The 18,171-nt window shown below is 32.6% G+C and overlaps 3 protein-coding genes and 1 further gene across 3 annotated transcripts, besides 3 other annotated features; 3 read left to right on the top strand and 1 right to left on the bottom strand.

Annotated features, from left to right (window-relative positions):
* Positions 1-91: 91 nt before the first annotated feature.
* Kpol_414p5 (Tkp4 protein) lies at positions 92-3,958 on the top strand (the record flags this gene model as incomplete). The annotated part of the gene is made up of 1 exon (XM_001642780.1): positions 92-3,958. A coding segment is annotated over one exon (3,867 nt), but the record flags the coding sequence as incomplete, so codon positions are not given.
* A 2,355-nt stretch (positions 3,959-6,313) lies between these two features.
* Kpol_414p6 (sterol desaturase family protein) lies at positions 6,314-7,240 on the bottom strand (the record flags this gene model as incomplete). Its single annotated transcript, XM_001642781.1, has 1 exon — positions 6,314-7,240. One exon carries the CDS (start codon positions 7,238-7,240, stop codon positions 6,314-6,316), a length of 927 nt encoding a protein of 308 aa, XP_001642831.1.
* A 5,512-nt stretch (positions 7,241-12,752) lies between these two features.
* Positions 12,753-13,838, top strand: PSA1 (mannose-1-phosphate guanylyltransferase; the record flags this gene model as incomplete). The annotated part of the gene is made up of 1 exon (XM_001642782.1): positions 12,753-13,838. The coding sequence occupies one exon, from the start codon at positions 12,753-12,755 to the stop codon at positions 13,836-13,838; it is 1,086 nt and encodes a 361-aa protein (XP_001642832.1).
* A 2,126-nt stretch (positions 13,839-15,964) lies between these two features.
* Positions 15,965-16,726: a sequence feature (similar to hypothetical protein; correction of possible frameshift sequencing error~similar to Saccharomyces cerevisiae CSR1 (YLR380W)).
* On the top strand, positions 15,965-17,209 carry Kpol_414p8 (the record flags this gene model as incomplete).
* Positions 16,728-16,769: a sequence feature (similar to hypothetical protein; correction of possible frameshift sequencing error~similar to Saccharomyces cerevisiae CSR1 (YLR380W)).
* Positions 16,772-17,209: a sequence feature (similar to hypothetical protein; correction of possible frameshift sequencing error~similar to Saccharomyces cerevisiae CSR1 (YLR380W)).
* Positions 17,210-18,171: the final 962 nt, after the last annotated feature.

Genomic DNA, 18,171 nt, shown 5'->3' on the forward strand with positions numbered 1-18,171 from the left:
ACAACATCAGTTAAAACCAAAAAATAAGTATCTTGATGTAATATTAGATTCAGCATCGCCTGTAAATATTACTCATGATAAATCACTTATTATGGACTTTAAACATTCGAAGAATCCACCAAAACTATGTGGTATGGAAAATCATCCTATTACAATTAAGGGTGAAGGATTTCTTCAAATAAAGATTGATAACAGTAATAAAACTATAAAGACGAAAGTCTATTTTTGTCCGTACGAGAGTGCAACTGTATTATCGATCGCAACATTACAGGAAGACACTGGTTATGAGCTCGAAAGAGGTTATAAATTCCTGACTAACAACATTTTAAGAATTAAGGTCTCCAAAGTGGATAAAACCCTTTGGATCAATTCAAATAACCTTTTGGTGAAAAATGAAATTAAAAATAAAACAACCAGTAATAAAACAGTCCGAGTTGTAACAAACAAAACGAAGAAGAAAGTTTCCATTCAAGAAGCACATGCAAAATTCAATCATATTGATAAGAATGTAGTTAAGGCTACCATTGAATCAGGTATTTTTGCAGATGTAGACGGTCTAAAAGAAACTAGCACTGAAATTGCTCAATATCAATGCGAAGACTGTTTAAGAGGAAAATTGAAAACCCATAATCATTACACAGGTTCCATGAATGCTCACTATGTGAATGTTCTACCAGGTGCATCATGGAGTATTGACCTTCGTGGTCCAATTGTACGTTCTCACAAGAACGTTCCTCACTACCTATTAGTGATGGTTGATAATGTATCACGCTATATGATGATTAGTACACATTTGGATAAATCATCACAATCGATACCTCGACAAATCATCAAGAACATTCATCTAATAGAAAATCAGTTCGATCGAAAGGTTAAAGAACTGATAACAGACAGAGGTACCGAATTTAACAACTCGGTTCTCAAAGAATTTATTGACGGTAGAGGAATTAAATGGATCCTAACCGACACCGACGACCATGCATCCAATGGTCGAGTCGAAAGATATATTGGTGTACTAAATGCAGACTTGAGAACTTTAATGATTCAAAGTCAACTTCCTTGGAAACTATGGAAGTACGCTGCTATGGCGGCAACAGATTCCAGAAATACCTCTTTGAACAAAATGACTGGGCAAACCCCATTCAACATGATTTCTGGTAACAGCGAACCTTTGCTATATAAGTCCTTAATACCATTTGGACAAAAAGCTTTTGTAAAGGATCACAAAAAGATTAAGACGGGACTACAAGGACTGGAAGCCCTAGCACTATGCAAAGATCCAGAGTCTCGAGGCTATTACTTCTATCTTCCGGAGACGAGAAAGATAGTAACAACGAGTAGTTTCAGCTTATTGAAAGCTCAAACTAACCATCAACATAATGAACACGACATTGCCGTTCATGATGACGACATAGATATGGAATCACTCAGCGATGAACGTGATTACAACATAACTATTGACAGTGACGTTAACAACACTGACCTATCCACCGACCTATCAGGAACAGATGAAACTGAAGAAGATGAACATTCGTCACAGGAGGTGGAGTTTACACATGAAAATAACGAAAGTGGTCAACAAGAGGTAGAATTAGAAAAGATACTCGACGAAGTCTATGAGGTACCATCTCAACTAAGAGAAAACCGAGTAGACAAGATTAAGGAAGTTCATCTTGATGAGACTACTATTACAGACAGAACGAAATCGAAACTATCTGCAACTCCTCATATTAAACCACTATCGGAAAAATTTTATGAATCTGAAGAGGAAGAGGAAGATTCTACAGTTGAATCAGTATCTTCACAAGAAATTCCTGAGGACGAAATTCAATCTGAATCAGTATCTTCAGAAGAAATATCTGAGGCTGAACCTTCGTATGAATTAATAACTCCACAAGAAATATCTGAGGACGAACCTCAAGACGAAGTAATCACTCCACAAGACACATCTGAAGACGAAGTTACGAATGAATCCGTACCTTCACGTGAAATTCCTGAGGACGAACCTCAGCAGGAAGAAGTATCAACCTTCCAAGTGACTGGCAATGAACATCAACTCATGACAGGGCAGGTTCCAGAAACGGATAAACAAGAAAGTAACAATGGACAAATATTATTTCAACCACCAGTAGACAATACTGAATCCACTGATGAAGAACATTCTTCTCATTTACAACAGCGAATTAACAACTTGCTCAATAAGAAATTTTATTCCATTCAAAAACCTTCCACTAAACGTAAATCTGCTCTTTACAAACAGGCACTGCGAGCCCATGATTTTGATGAAATGAAGAAAAACCGTCCCTTACAATATGAGGTTCCAGTGGTTCATACTATTCGTTCCATGTATTACAACGAGGCCATCACGAACAATACCAATATGAAAACAAGAAAATTATTTCAAGAGGCTTATCAAAAGGAACTTGATAATTTAAAACGTATGCTGGTGTTTGATATCCAGATGGGCATTCCTCGAAATCAGGTTCCTAAAGAACAAATCATCCCAGTTCAAACCATTTTTAATGTTAAGCGGGATGGAACACATAAGGCTAGAATAGTATGTCGCGGTGATAAACAGACCGCATCAACATATGGTGTAATCACAACTGACCTTTTACAAATGGACACATTGAAATTACTGTTGATGATAGCTAACAATAACCGAATGGTGGTACAAACCTTAGATATAAATCATGCATTTCTGTATGCTGATCTACAGGAGGTGATATATATACCACATCCGTATGAGCCGAGGAAGGTGGTTCAGCTGAATAAGGCCCTATATGGTCTAAAACAAAGTCCAAAAGAGTGGAATGATCATTTAAGAAAATATCTAAATAATTGCTCACTCTATGACACTGAATACACGCCTGGGTTATTCATGAATAACGAAAAATCCATTATCATAGCTGTTTATGTCGACGACTGTATTATAGCTGCTAAAAACAACATAATACTAAAAAAGTTTATTAACAAAATGAAAGAAACTTTTGAATTGAAAATAGTCGGCACAATGGAAAAAGGCATCCTAAAAACTGATATTTTAGGAATGGACTTAGACTACGACATAACGAAAGGAGAAATATCCTTATCATTGGAAACATACTTAAAAAGCATAGAGAATGATTGGATTGATGAGATAAATTACATAAAATTTGACAACTCTCCTCATTGGTCAAGCTATGATAAGAAAACCAAAGGAATTCCAATCCTTTCTGAAATAAGAAAAAAAGAGATAACTAAAAACCTCCAAATAATGGCAGGTATAATCAATTATATCTTAACAAGATGTCGTTATGATATCGCGTTCGCGGCAAACAAGTTGGCAAGATCAGTGAACACACCAAATGAGCAATCAATCAAAATAGCTCACAAAATTTTAAAATATCTTTTCACCACAAAAGATCGTAAATTAATTTACAGAAGGGAAACCGGAAGTAAACCAAAGATAAATATAGTAACTGACGCATCATTAGGTACAGAATGGGACTATAAATCGAGAATTGGTATAATGGTTTGGTATGGCAGAAATCTATACAAAGTCATATCAAGAGCAACAACTTCAATTAGAGTATCATCTACAGAAGCTGAACTTGATGCCATTTATGAAGGATTCAAGGAAGGTAAATTATTGAAGAAAGTTTTAGAGAAACTAAAAATATTAAATAACATTGACATTAATATATTTACTGATTCCAAGCCTAGTATACAATTTTTAAACAAAGATTACAGATCCAAGAAAAGAGATAAGTTTATAGATCTAAAACTAGCAAAGTTATCAGAACAAGTTCGAGAGAATATTATTGCTATAGAAAAGATACCTGGTGTAACTAACGTTGCTGACATTTTAACCAAACCGGTGACAACGATTCAATTTAAGAAAATAATTGAATGTTTAGAGAATAAATTAAATCCTGAAGACATTCTTCATATAACTGAACTAGAAGAATCAAAATTCAAGGACAAAGAGAAGATGTTGATGATCAGTTAAAAAGATCGTAAAAACATGTCTTTAAGGAGGTGTGTCAGAAATTATGAGATGACGTAAAGTCATACTCATTAATTCAATATTAATAAGGGTGAAGAATTATATGAAACATCATTATTAATAAGGGATAAAGAAATGTTTCTAATACGAAAGCATTTACTTCTGACGTGTGAATAATATCTAAACATTGTATATAAAGACTGATAAGATCTTAATTGACACTTATCATATGTACTATATTCCCATGTGTATATTTTATACTTTAATACACCGGATCAATATCATCTAATTAAAAATGTCCTTGCAAACAACTAAACAATCAACTACTATTAATGATTCTGTAAAGAATCCACAACCCTCTGATTCTCTACAATTATAATAGTTAATTAACCTCATAGAGCTTATAACTAATAATCTGAAGTATTGACTTCTACGGCTTGGTTCCCTAGACAAATACTTAATACCCTATTCTAATATTCCGGATCAAACAATACAATGTATTGATTTACGAATAATTCTATACGAAATATTGGGGTATAAAGTATTTCTTTATCTACAGATGACACCCCAATTAGTATATAAAGCGACACTGTCGCATTGCCATAACTATTTGCTACCAAAACAAAAGATCATATCATCATATCATTATTTAATATAAACAACTAAGTATTATTATATAAACTTAATAATAAGATTAATATAGATAATAGTTATATAGTTACAATACGTCGTTGGCCTATTGAACATTATTTCTAATACATATATTCCGGACAAAACAATACAATTTTTCTACATCCTTAATTGCAGTATCATTATCTCCTCTATCCTCTCAAAATAGCAAATGCCATTATCCCATAATTCATTAAAATTGATATATTGATATATTTTGAATAAAACCCAATTATTATGAGTTCAATGTTAAAATTGTTGTGACTTTAACCTGGACACTCTAGGATAAAGTTTATGTCACTATTGCTGTTTTTCGTACAAGGTCAATGTATCGATTTCTCTAATATATAAAAGGAACAAATTTTCAGTTCCGATATATAAAACTATTTATGTTATATAGACTACTCTGTTACAGGAGGACGAGCGAGTTACCACTCACTGACCTCAGTAATAGGTCAACGTACCTATTTAACGTATATCTACTTACATTGAAGCTTACAGCTTATACCATTCTGACAAAAATATATACGTAACGTCGGAGTGTGTGTCAATTGGCAAATAATTAAGTCTATTCTAAACTTCTAATTTAAGGGTTTCATTTGTTGAAAAATTATGATTGGAAGCAATGATTGTTATTAGTAAACCTCAGTATTATATAGGTTCGTGTATATATGAGGCATTACTTGTTTCAAAGAGTATTGGTATTCGCGGCGATTATCTGATTCCCAATACTACAGACATGATAGTTGGATATTGATCAACATTAATCCAAAAGAAGTGAAACTTCCTAAAAGAATCGATGAAATAGGTAGAAGAAGAATTTACATGTTCAATATTGATTTATTTTATGTACTTTGCATTTCATTTTAAGAAGAAAAAGGAAAACTTCACACTTACAAATACTATAAATATTAATTGAAGAACAAGCCTTGATGTTCAAGGCGATAATCAACTTCAAGATCTTTTTAGTTGTTCCTATATTCATTGAACTGTTTTGATACTCTGCATAGGCAATGATTCTTCGGAATCCAGTAGGATCTATAGGTGTAAATATAAAGGCGAGGGTGACTTAGTTAATAATTAGCAAAGTATATATTCTATCTGCTTTTCTGAGATATATTATTTTAGATTAATTGTTAATGCGAAACTCTAAAATTACATCTTGATTTTAATATATCATTCTTTTTCGTAATGATATTGTTTCTATATAAATTAGAGATATAAAAGAACGAATTAATCTTGGTCAGAAAAGATTTACCTAGATTCTGTAGTTTCTAAAACATTTCAAAATGATTAATTACATAATTTAGCATAGAGAGGAATGTTTAATAGTAATTAGTCTTGTTTGATATCTTTTTTAAAGTTTTGTTCTTTTCTTTGAGGGAAAATGTTAAGAAAAAAAGATATAAACCCACATATTGATTAAAAAATATAATAAAGTTTACTTTTTATTACAAATTCATATGTATAAATTAATTAACACTTACAGATGTGTTATATAAAATATTTAGTAGATAACGAAAGAATATTAAAATGAGGATACTGAAAGGAATGGTGTAAAATGACGTTTATCATATTCAGCAATAATTGGAAAAAGATACGATGTTGAGCTTTGATGAAAAGCGTGTACCAGGATATGCTCTTGTAATTCTAATTCTAATTCTTCTTTTTGATATTTTTAGCCGCAACACTCTTCATTTTTTCTTCTCTTGATAATTTTGCGTCTGGGCCAGCTTCAGTGTCCAAACAGAAATCCCACCATCTGAAAGAGGAAGCATAGTTACCAATAAAAAAATGGTGATGTAAGTCATGATGTTCGGCGCCTGCCCAGAACGGCATAAAATTGCACAAAGACCATGGGAAATGATAACCTGAATGAGCATCAACGGCTTGGAATAATCTTAAAGTGATCCAAAGACATAATGTGAATAGATGTAAGTTCCCAGTATACATGACATATAGAATTGGCATACCAACGGTACCGAAACCCAAAGTCATTGTTTCCATTGGGTGAGCATATTCAGCGGCCAAACCGAATGGAGCAGCGTATCTATGGTGTTGTTTGTGAATGTACTTGTAAAAGACACCGTAATGGAATAAACGGTGAGCCCAGTAATGCCACATATCTTCTAATACAAAGAATAAGCAGATTTCAAAAGTTTGTCTTGAGATAGAAGGAAATGGAACTTGTACGGAAATACCTAATTTTTCACACATTGGGTGGAAAGTCCAGATTGGGATGGCTTCTACTAAGAAATGGGATAATAGAACAGATTTGAAGCAATGCCATTGTTCTTTGACAGAAGGTATTTTTGTTGGTTGAATTTTCCATCTTCTAAAATAAGGAATCTGATCTATAATGAACCAAGGCAAACATCTGAAGAAATACATGAATTCATGTAGTAAAAAAAACATCAACCCAGTAGCCAATTTATCATTATTCATGAATAAATAGTAGGCAGCCCAATGAGTTTCCATGAAACCCAATTGAGGTTGAAATTCTTTAACATTTTGTAAAGTTGCAGAATAGGTAGTGTCTCTTATTAAATTGGAAAGGGTAGTATTACCGAAAACTTGCGACATAGTTCAGAGCTGAAGTTTATTCGAATTGATAGACGTGTATTGACAACCACGACGACAGTATTGAAAATGATAATAATATATAATAATGGTAATAAACGGAATGTTTCAATAAATCAATCAATAAATCAAACAATCAATCAATGTCCATATATAGAACTACCTCTAAATTTGATTCTTGTAATTGAATAGTTGTCAGGGACTTAGAAACACACACACTCTCTCTCTATCTTTCTCTTTGAATATATATATAAACGATTATATATGATCTATAATGTAAGAGTTTTGTAGTGTAACAGTATAATCAAAAGCAGGAAGAGCTAAGTGATAACTTTGTATATATAAATACTCTAAAGATATTGAGATGAGCTTTATTAGAAAATTTCAATAAAACTATATTATATATAAAGAACAAAAAAAAACAGAATTCGAAACGAGGGATAGTATATAGTTAATATCAATAACACAATAGTGGTACTTAAACGATAAGAAATATAAGCAACTAGTAGTGAATAGTAATTGTAACGATACAATCCAAAAATCTGTTGGGTGCATGCATTGTTATTAAAGTTTAAAAGTAATTCTAGAATTAAATCAAATCAAGAAAAAAAAATAAAAAAGCAGAAGGCAAAAAAAAAGACTTATTTTTTTTTTCCTTCTTCTGTCTACTTCGTAATAGATACTGAAGAAATTGACCATAGCAAAGATTAAATAGAGGACAAATTGATGATTCAGACGGGATAGTATTATGATTGAGTTGAATTGAGTTGAACCACAACGACAATGACGACGACAAGGACAACGACAAAGATAAGAAAAAGCGAGATGAAAAGATGTTGCTATTGCAATGTGATACAATCAAGAAATTTGAATTTACTATCTTATTCCGATAATTGTAATTGTAATTGTATATATAGATTAATACGAGTGACAATAACCTCTAGGATTGAATTTAAATAGACAATATGTTTAAAACCAGATGTCGTGCTTTTTTTTGTAGATATCTTAATTCAAGAACCGTCAATTATTGTGATGGAAGCTTGGATATATGTTTGCTGCCATGAATTAGAATAGGATGGGTGATGAGCTTAGTTTCCAAAACTTCAACGTTTGAACGTCTAAAATTCACACTTTTATTGAACAAAAATGCATTGGCACAACGGGAGGGTGTATACTTAGAATATGGGATAGTAAATGTAAATGTATGTGTATGTGTATGTGTATGTGTATGTGTATGTGTATGTGTATGTGTATGTGTATGTGTGTAGTTTGTGCAGTGGTTGGATAGGAGAAGGGTGTAGTAGAACATGATTTGATTCATTTTGATTACTATTAAAAAGAGTTAAACTGGTGGTGGTGCTGTGCTGGTGGGGACGGGAAGAGATTAACGTGGGTGGGTTTAACTCCGGTTACTCTCAATTAAAAAAATGTGTCTAAAACAAGAAAGGAGAGAAAAAAAAAATAAACAATCCCAGTGGAAATGCCAGAGAAGGACATATAGTTTTTGGGTTTTCGGCCTACCACAAGTTCGCTCTTGAACTCTTTTTTTTTTGGTTTCCTAGTTGCTTCTTATTCCGTCCGCAATGATGTATCTGTCAGCCGGGGAAATAGTCTGGAACAAGGACGAATAAAGAAAATGAACTGAAATGACAACTCCGAAACGCCGAGATTCGGGTATGTTTTTCCCTCAGCTGCAAATATTGTATGTGTATATTATGGACTGAATTGAATTGATTGGAACGTGAAGGAGGGTAACTACCATTGAATGGGAGAGACATTACTAAGGTGAGAGAGCACTTCTATTCTATTGACGACTAGATTTGGTTTAGCTTGTTTAGCTTGGTTTGGTTTTCGGTATTGGCCAGGCAAGTATTCTATTTTTGACAACTGAGAGACAAAGAGACAGAGAGATTATTGATAGCGACAGCTATTGAAAAGGATACCTAAGAATATTACATATACATAACTATTCAGTAAAGTAATTGATTTTTATCGTAGAGTGAAAAATTAATTCGTTGATTACTGAGTGATATTAGCAATTGATATATATATATATATATATATATATATAATACCTTGTATTTAAAGTTCGGCTTAATGAAATTAGTAATCGCTTCCATTGCGTTAATGAAAAATCTAGATTCAAAATATAATTGTATTTATAGTCATCTGCTCTATTGAATTCGATTTCATCAATTGGCTATTGTTGGATTAAGAAACCTTTTCACTTTAATTTTTTGATGCTCTGTTATGAGATCTGATCCAATTTTGAAAAAGTTTGATGTCTCTTTATGTGGGGGGACGAATGCGAATAAAGAGTTAAATGTATATCGAGTGGTGTTTAACACAGTAATGAAATAGTCTTTTTAAAGCAGACCAAGTTTCATCGTAAAGTATTTCAGTTTAGTCAAGATTGACAAGAAAAAATTCTAATTCAAGTGGTTCTAAATAGATTCGGTAAAAATAAAATGACGATATGAAATAATCTTCTCATCAATGTCGAAATGCTTCGTTTCAAATGGACTATTTTGCTTTTCAATTTTGTAAACTACAATACTATTGCTAATACTACTGTCTGATCACAATAATTTTCGAAAATGTTCTTCACCAAGATACCTCTATTTCAAGTTTTTGAAATCTGCAAGTAGTACTTAGTACTGGAGGGGTTGTCAGTATAGGGTTCTTAACCCAACAGCACAACTTCAATTCTTCTAAAGAAAAGCGTGTTATCATCTTCAAACTATTTTTTAACGTCAACCTCATGATCTTCCGCAATGACGCGTCAACCATCGTTAAACAGATCTGCTGATATCATTTCTTTCAGTATATCTATTGCATGCTATAAATTTTCGCTCTATCTGAATTAATCTCGTTATATAAGGTACGCCAGTATGGCTTCACGTTTGAAGTAAATTCAGCAGCAAAACAATTGTTACCGGGGAGATTTGTAAATACGTATCAACAGCGTTTCTACCAGCAGAATATCAAGTAAATATTCAAAATTATCATGCTGAAATGATGTCTAATTTTTACCTATAGATTCTGATCTACCTTTAAACAGAGAAATACATCAGATCTGAACTAATCAAAACCATATAGGAAGATTATTATTTCCTAATTCGATGAAAACTTACAACAATTTGGATTGATTTTAGAATAACCAAGAAGTAGCAGTAATAAACGCTTTGCTCTCTAAATTTTAAAAGAGAAATTTGAGTTTTAGTAAGGTGAATAATTCTTCATCTCAGAAACTCCTAATTGGGTATCGATTTTCAGATCTTGAAGATTAGACAACTATTGCAGTTAACATGTCTGAGATGTTCAAATTTGTCTTGCTTTATTTCATTGAAGAGAGGGGATCGAAGACAAATCTCAACGTTGCAGCAAACCATAAATCCTCTGAATTATTTGGAAAACTTAACAGAGAAGTGAAAGTTTAGGTTTATGCGGTTAAATCCTGTGAATGTGTCTTTTCCTTTGTGAACTACTTTTGTCCTAGTTCTTTTTATGAATTCAACACAAATTGGAATTTAAACAAAACTAAGTATTGTAACAAAGGTTACCAAGTTGTCTCTTAATAAAGATATATGAGATTTGTCGCTATTCTTGCACAAGTTCTTTGAGGTTCTTAGCTATTTTCAATTTCGCGTTCTCTTCATTAAAAAAAGACACGTAAAATGATCTATCGGTGTATGCATGCATATTAGTTAGCTAACAATCACCATATAATAATTGCAGCTAAATAAATCTAATACGCGAACATTATTGAGCATATCTTGACATCCATGGTGCATTCTGCCCCTCCATTAACTGGATTTAATTAAAAAAAATGTGCCTTACGTGTATCTGGTATTATTTTTAAGCTCTTACAATTGAAAGTTGTGTATTAAAAAAAATTAAAACCTTAACAATATATTCGCGACGTGTTTCACATACTTTCGAATATTCGATTACTCTATCATAAAAACCTATAGCATCATCGACTGAGATGAACTATAAGCACACACCAGAGTTATCCCCATATAAAGCTAGACAAGATAAATTTCAGATGAGAGCCTTAGGCTTAACTAAAATGAAAATAAGCATAGAAATACAAAAAATACAAAAAAATAAAACCAATTTAACGCTAATTATAATTTTTCACACGCTAGATCTCCTACTACCTTCTTTGAGCACCATCCACCAGACCACCTTCTAGTACAACAACAGGCATCTTGTCTCAAAATTCTGCTTAAATGAAGTAGTTGTCCAGAGGGAAAAAAAAAAGCAGTTACTTTTCTCAGTTTTCTTTTTTAAACTTAACAAGTCGAAGTAGTAGTTGTAGTGGTAGATTGATCAAATACGTAGGTGTGCAGTGAAATACTAGTCTTTTCTTCCAACTTTTTTCAGTCTGATTTAATGGAAGTTTAACATCAGAGTAAACCACTCTTAGTCCCCAATACAAGACTCGATCCCTAGAGGAGATACGTAATTAGAATTATCCCATGATCTCGTGAAGAACAATGTTTATCAGATATTCTTCTGAACAAGAACAAGAACATAAGAAAGAAATGAAAAAAAAAATAGCAGAGAAATTCCTACAAGAACTACCACTATTTTTTCATCTTGTTTGATTTTATCATTGCTATCTATATTCAATTCAAGTGTTTTTTTTTTCTTTTAGGCCTGGTTTAGCAAAACCTCTCGATACATTGATTAATGCGCAAGACACACGGCTCATACCGCAATATGTTAGTCAATAGTCTCTCTTTGCCATTTCTTATTTCACAATTCTTGACCTTGCAGATACAAGAAAATATTACTTGTTTTATTTCTTTTTAAATTTCCTTACTTGTACTGTTTTTCCCTCTTCAATAGTCGTTTCGTTGCTGCTTTCGTCGAAATAGTATTCCTCTAGTTAAGCTACGACTAATGTTTTTTTTTTCTGGTTCCCTCTGTCTAGAGTTCTTTCTTTTTTACTCGAAGTCTTGTTCAGTTTGAAAAGTATTAGCTGTAGGAAAAATGTATTGTAGTAATGCAATAAGACAAATCCATTTAGCTCGATTTTATTACAAGTTTCGAGACGCGTCGTTCTTTTTTTTTTTTGATTTTATTTTTTTTTTTTTTTCAGTTGGTTCTCCTTCTCTTAACCTTTCACTCTTTTAAAAAATTTTCGTTCGTAACTTATACTTACAGGCTGTTCATTCCATCAAAAAAATATTCTAAATTTATATTCAAATTTCAATATATCTTAATCCATATATATATATATTGCATCAATGAAGATATAATTATTATTTGTTTTCAAGTTTTGATTTATGTTCTATTTCTTGTTTGTTTGCCTATTTAATTATTCTACTTTAATTCCTATTGTAGTTCTTATTTGTAAATTTTACTTTGGTTCATTTTAGACTCAGCTCTCTGACTTTGATTTCTTTAATCAACAGACCTATATAGCTTAATTGACATCCTTTGTCACTATCACTAACATCCCACATCTTCTCTCTTTTCCCCGTACACATATAATATACTCAAAATGAAAGGTTTAATTTTAGTAGGTGGTTACGGTACCAGATTAAGACCATTGACTTTGACTGTTCCAAAGCCATTGGTCGAATTTGCTAACAGACCAATGATTTTACATCAAATCGAAGCTTTAGCTAATGCCGGTGTCACTGATATCGTTTTAGCTGTTAACTACAGACCAGAAGTTATGGTTGAAACTTTGAAAAAGTACGAAAAAGAATACGGTGTCAACATTACTTTCTCTGTTGAAACTGAACCATTAGGTACCGCTGGTCCATTGAAGTTGGCTGAAGAAGTCTTAAAGAAGGATAACTCTCCTTTCTTCGTATTGAACTCCGATGTCATCTGTGAATACCCATTCAAGGAATTGGCTGACTTCCACAAGGCTCACGGTGGTAAAGGTACTATCGTCGCTACTAAAGTCGATGAACCATCTAAATACGGTGTTATTGTTCACGATATCTCTACTCCAAACTTAATTGACAGATTCGTCGAAAAGCCAGTTGAATTCGTTGGTAACAGAATTAACGCTGGTTTATATATTTTGAACCCAGAAGTCATCGATTTGATTGACTTGAAACCAACTTCTATTGAAAAGGAAACTTTCCCAATTTTGGTTGAACAAAAATCTCTATACTCTTTTGACTTAGAAGGTTTCTGGATGGATGTCGGTCAACCAAAGGATTTCTTGGCTGGTACCGGTCTGTATTTGACCTCTTTGGCTAAGAGAAACCCAGAAAAATTGGCTAAGGGTGACAACATTGTCGGTAACGTCATCGTTGACCCAACCGCTAAGATTTCTCCATCCGCTAAAATCGGTCCAGATGTCGTTATTGGTCCAAACGTTGTTATTGGTGACGGTGCTAGAATTGCTAGATCCGTTGTCTTATCTAACTCTACTATCAAGGACCACTCTTTGGTTAAGTCTACCATTGTTGGCTGGAACTCAACTGTTGGTAGATGGTGTCGTTTGGAAGGTGTTACCGTTATGGGTGACGATGTTGAAGTTAAAGACGAAGTTTACATTAACGGTGGTAAGGTCTTGCCACACAAGTCCATTGCTTCTAACGTTCCAAAGGAAGCTATTATTATGTAAGAGAACTTAACTTTTAAATAAAGTTATTTTTCTTTTTGTATGTTATTTTCAAGTGATGATCAAATTAATTTATCAGTAATATATATAACCTAATTAGTTTCAAAAGCTATTTTACATATTTTATAATGCATGATTTAGTGTATTTCTACTAAAAAAAAATAAGTTATTCATTTTCATATTTTTATTTTATTGTTGAAAGTTCACTTTAAACTTTCACCTAAGCTTTATTTTTACTTTTAGTTTCAAAACTATTCATATCGAACAAAATATAATTTTTCATCCCATAAACTTCATTATTTATATAAGCAAAAGTAAAGATTACTAAGGTCACATATCAAACATCTTTGTCTTATTCTTTTTTAATAACAATTAGTTACCATGATTAAACAAAAATATTTTTAAGGGGTTTAACTGCATATACGACTCAAGCACCAAGTCTCCAAGGGAGAAGGAGATACTAGGAGAACCGAAAAGACGGTATCAAAATATCAGGGATGTTTAGAATTAATCCTATTAACTCAAAAAACCAGATACTCCTTTTCGAACCATACAAAACTTACAGCAATGAGATATTATTCAACTTCGTTAAAGAAGCCAAAAACTTACAAAATTTTTCCCCATTGCATTGCTTCTAATTGTATTCAACTCATATTCCTGTCTGCCCCCGCTACTTCTTATCAATTAAGGCACCAAAAAAAAAGAAAAATTATAAACTCCAATTGGTTACCAACACGGTTGCCCCTAATTTTAGATTTTTCTAACTAGAAGTAGATTACTAAGATAATCCAAGAAGTAGCAGTTTATATTAATTACACTGCTCGGCTCACTTTCCCAATTTGAGATTTTACTTAACTTTCCTTAAAAGCATAGATTTGTTTTAAGTATTGAAATGAAAACCAAAATTAAAAAAATACTCAGTTTAACTGAAAAATCATCATAGTTTTAGTCTATGATAAGTTATAAAACATAATAATCTAAACAAATTAATCAGTCGATCAAGAATTCAATTCCATCTCTTTCTCTGTCATCATTGTCTTCCAGTTCCATGGAATAGACTAAATCCTTGATTGATATTCTCATCTACCAAGTTCTTACCTAATTCTGAAAAGAACTCCTAGCGTTTTATCGCAGAAGATTCGTCCAATGTCGGAAAAACTCTACACAAAAGAAAAGACAGTTTCGCACATACATTTTTTGACATCTTTATGAATAGGTTAACGGAAATTGCGCAGAAAGATCCTGTCCAAGCAATTGTTTTTTCGGTCAAGCCTAGTTTTTGTTTCTTTTTTAATGGCCTTAAGCTGTGTTAAATTTTACATCAATTGAAAAAGTATCCATTCAATTAACATTACTAAATTTATTGTATGGAGAGGAGAGAAGGAGAAGAAAAGAGAGATAAGCAGTTACTAATGAGAAAGAACAACATCTTGTATAGATTATTGAAACTGGCAGAGTTACCAAAGGGAAAAAAACATTAAGGAACTGCAAGACAGAAAATATTAACTATAGTTAGTACAATTTATGTATTTAGGTATTCGACGGATTTTAGTGAAAAGGTACTTCAATGATAGTAGTAGTTAGAAACATAAAACCTAAGGGTAGTTTGTTAGTTGGGCCCAATTAAATAGTAATGAATACGCCTCCAGAATAAAGTAGATACATTTTATTAACGTCAAGTTTTACGTAACGGGTTTGTATGATTAATGGGAAGTATGAAAGTAAAAGAAGGATAGGGGGAACAATTCATTTGATAGGCGATATTATTATTGATCTAATTTATTGTTGCGGCTTACCGGGGGCTCCTTCTGTCAAATGTTTTTTCCTATGAAGCCTATTCTTTCCTCATAAATTGTTGTGCTAAATAGTAGTTAACGGGTTAGCTTCGTGAGCTCTAAATTTAAAGGTCAAAATTGAGGGTAGTTCTTAAATATTGAATAATATATATTGGTAATTACTTATTTTCCAAATTACCTATTTCTTTGTCATGCTATGTTTGTGATTAAGAAAATAGAATTTTTTACAAAATTCTAACTATATTAATCGGTTCTTTCATTATATACCGATATACATCATATTAACATAATCAGAGAAGAGGAACTGCCCATCTCTGTACAGATTTTACCAATATGTCACAAGATTTAACTTCACCTGGTCACATTTCTACTCTTGATGAATCTCAAGAACAAGTTCTAAAACAAATTTGGACATATCTATTCCATTCATGGGATATTGAAGTCGATGGTACTAATGCCTTTAAAAGTGTCAGCAATGCTAACAATGATGGCAGCCCTAAGAAAAAGAAATCAAGATTTGGAAGATTTCGCTCTTCATCGAATTCAAACCAAGCTGATGCAGATGATAATGCTTCAAAGTACAATAAAGGTATGATTCATGAATCTTTAGAATCATTGGATGCCAAAAAGAGTCAGGATGCCTATTGGGGCATGTTGAGGACAGATAATCCAGATAACTTATTATTAAGATATATTAGAGCAAGAAAATGGGATACAGACCAATCGATTGGGATGATAGCTGAATCGTTACACTGGAGAAAGGATAGATTTGATGTTGATGCCATCTTATATGCGGGAGAGAGGTCTGTATTTGAAAATAAAGAAGAAGGTGTTATGAAGAATCTGGAACTAAAAAAAGCCTTTGTCAGTGGATTTGACAAGGATGGCAGGCCAATCGTCGTGGTAAGACCGAGATTACACAACCCAGATGACCAGACGGCTGAAGAAGCAGAAAAATACTGCCTGTTAATAATTGAACAGGCGAAATTATTTTTAAAAGGTGATGCAGAAACTGCAACAATCTTATTTGATTTAACAGAATTTTCAATGTCAAATATGGATTATCAGCCAGTAAAAATTTTTAATCACCTGTTTTGAAGCACATTATCCTGAATCAATGGGACATCTATTCATTCATAGAGCTCCATGGATTTTTCCCCAATTTGGAGTATTGTTAAAAAGTGGCTGGATCCCGTGGTAGCTTCAAAAGTTATATTTACAAGTAAGACAAAAGACTTGGTTAAATACGTAGATATTGAGCATGTTCCAGGTTACTTAGGTGGTGAAAATGAAGAAGATTTAGATCATTATGAGCCATTAGATGATTCTCATGATGATCTTTTGAGTGATACAGCTACTCGTGATGCAATTTCAAAAGAACGTGAAGCATTGATTACTTCCTTTATAAACAAGACCATTGAATGGATTGAGGTCGACCCAACCAATAAGGAATTATCAGAAAAAATATTGAAAGAAAAAATCGAGCTTGGGTCACAGCTGGCAGCAAATTATGCAAAACTAGATCCATATATAAGATCTAGATCAACGTATGATGTTAATGGAACTTTGAAAATATAATTAATATATATATATAATGAAAAATATATAAGGACAAACAAAAACTATTTTCGTGTACAGTCATTTAAATTATTTACATGCTTAAAGTTTATCTAATTATAACCAATCCATCCAACTCCATATCGTATCAGTTGAATCGACATGAATATGTATATACATGTGTAACATTTACATGCTTGCGAATGTATTTCTCTTTCGGCTACTTCTTGGAAGTGATGAAGCTAATTACTTTGTTCTTTAGTACAACTCTATCAATTTTATTATTCAATAAATATTTCTGACCGTTTTGAGATTGTAATAAAACATTTGTGACATGCTTGCTACCTTTAGTGATCAAATCCTTTGTACCAGAATGTTTGAATTTCATTTTACCATCAACAAAAACTAGATATTCAATTTCATTTGAAATGATCTTTTTCTCTTCAGAAGGGCATCTATAAAGGTCCCAATCCCCAACGTTGTGTTATTCTGACTATTTCGCACATTCTTCAGATACTGTTGGCGTCACAGGATAAATTAATGTTATCAATTTCTGCATACCACGCATCAGCAATTCATTATTGGACATTCTGAGACTTTCATTGCGTTCTCTAAAGGTTGGGAAGCTTCTATAATCGGAAAAAACATATTTAATGAAATATTTTCTTAAAAAAATTTGTTTTGAAGGAACTAAGTTTGAAATTCTTATGAATTTGGGCGTTGAACAAAAAAACATCAGTGGTCTAATTTCCATCAAAAAACCCAGGTGGATTGGTTGGAAATTGACACTTATTACCCCCTCAACCAAAATTTTGGGACCCATTAAATTCTCAAAGGCTCTGAAAAAAGACCTAAAGCGGGGACATCTTGAAAATTAAAAACACCTATTTTTTTTATTTTTAGAAACCGGTCTCCCGTTGTATAAAAATTAAATCAAATAATCCGTGAAAACATATGGCTATTCCGCCACCGGAATTTAAGAA

Source organism: Vanderwaltozyma polyspora, genomic scaffold (assembly GCF_000150035.1).
Source record: "Vanderwaltozyma polyspora DSM 70294 KpolScaffold414 genomic scaffold, whole genome shotgun sequence".
Classification (NCBI taxonomy): domain Eukaryota; kingdom Fungi; phylum Ascomycota; class Saccharomycetes; order Saccharomycetales; family Saccharomycetaceae; genus Vanderwaltozyma; species Vanderwaltozyma polyspora.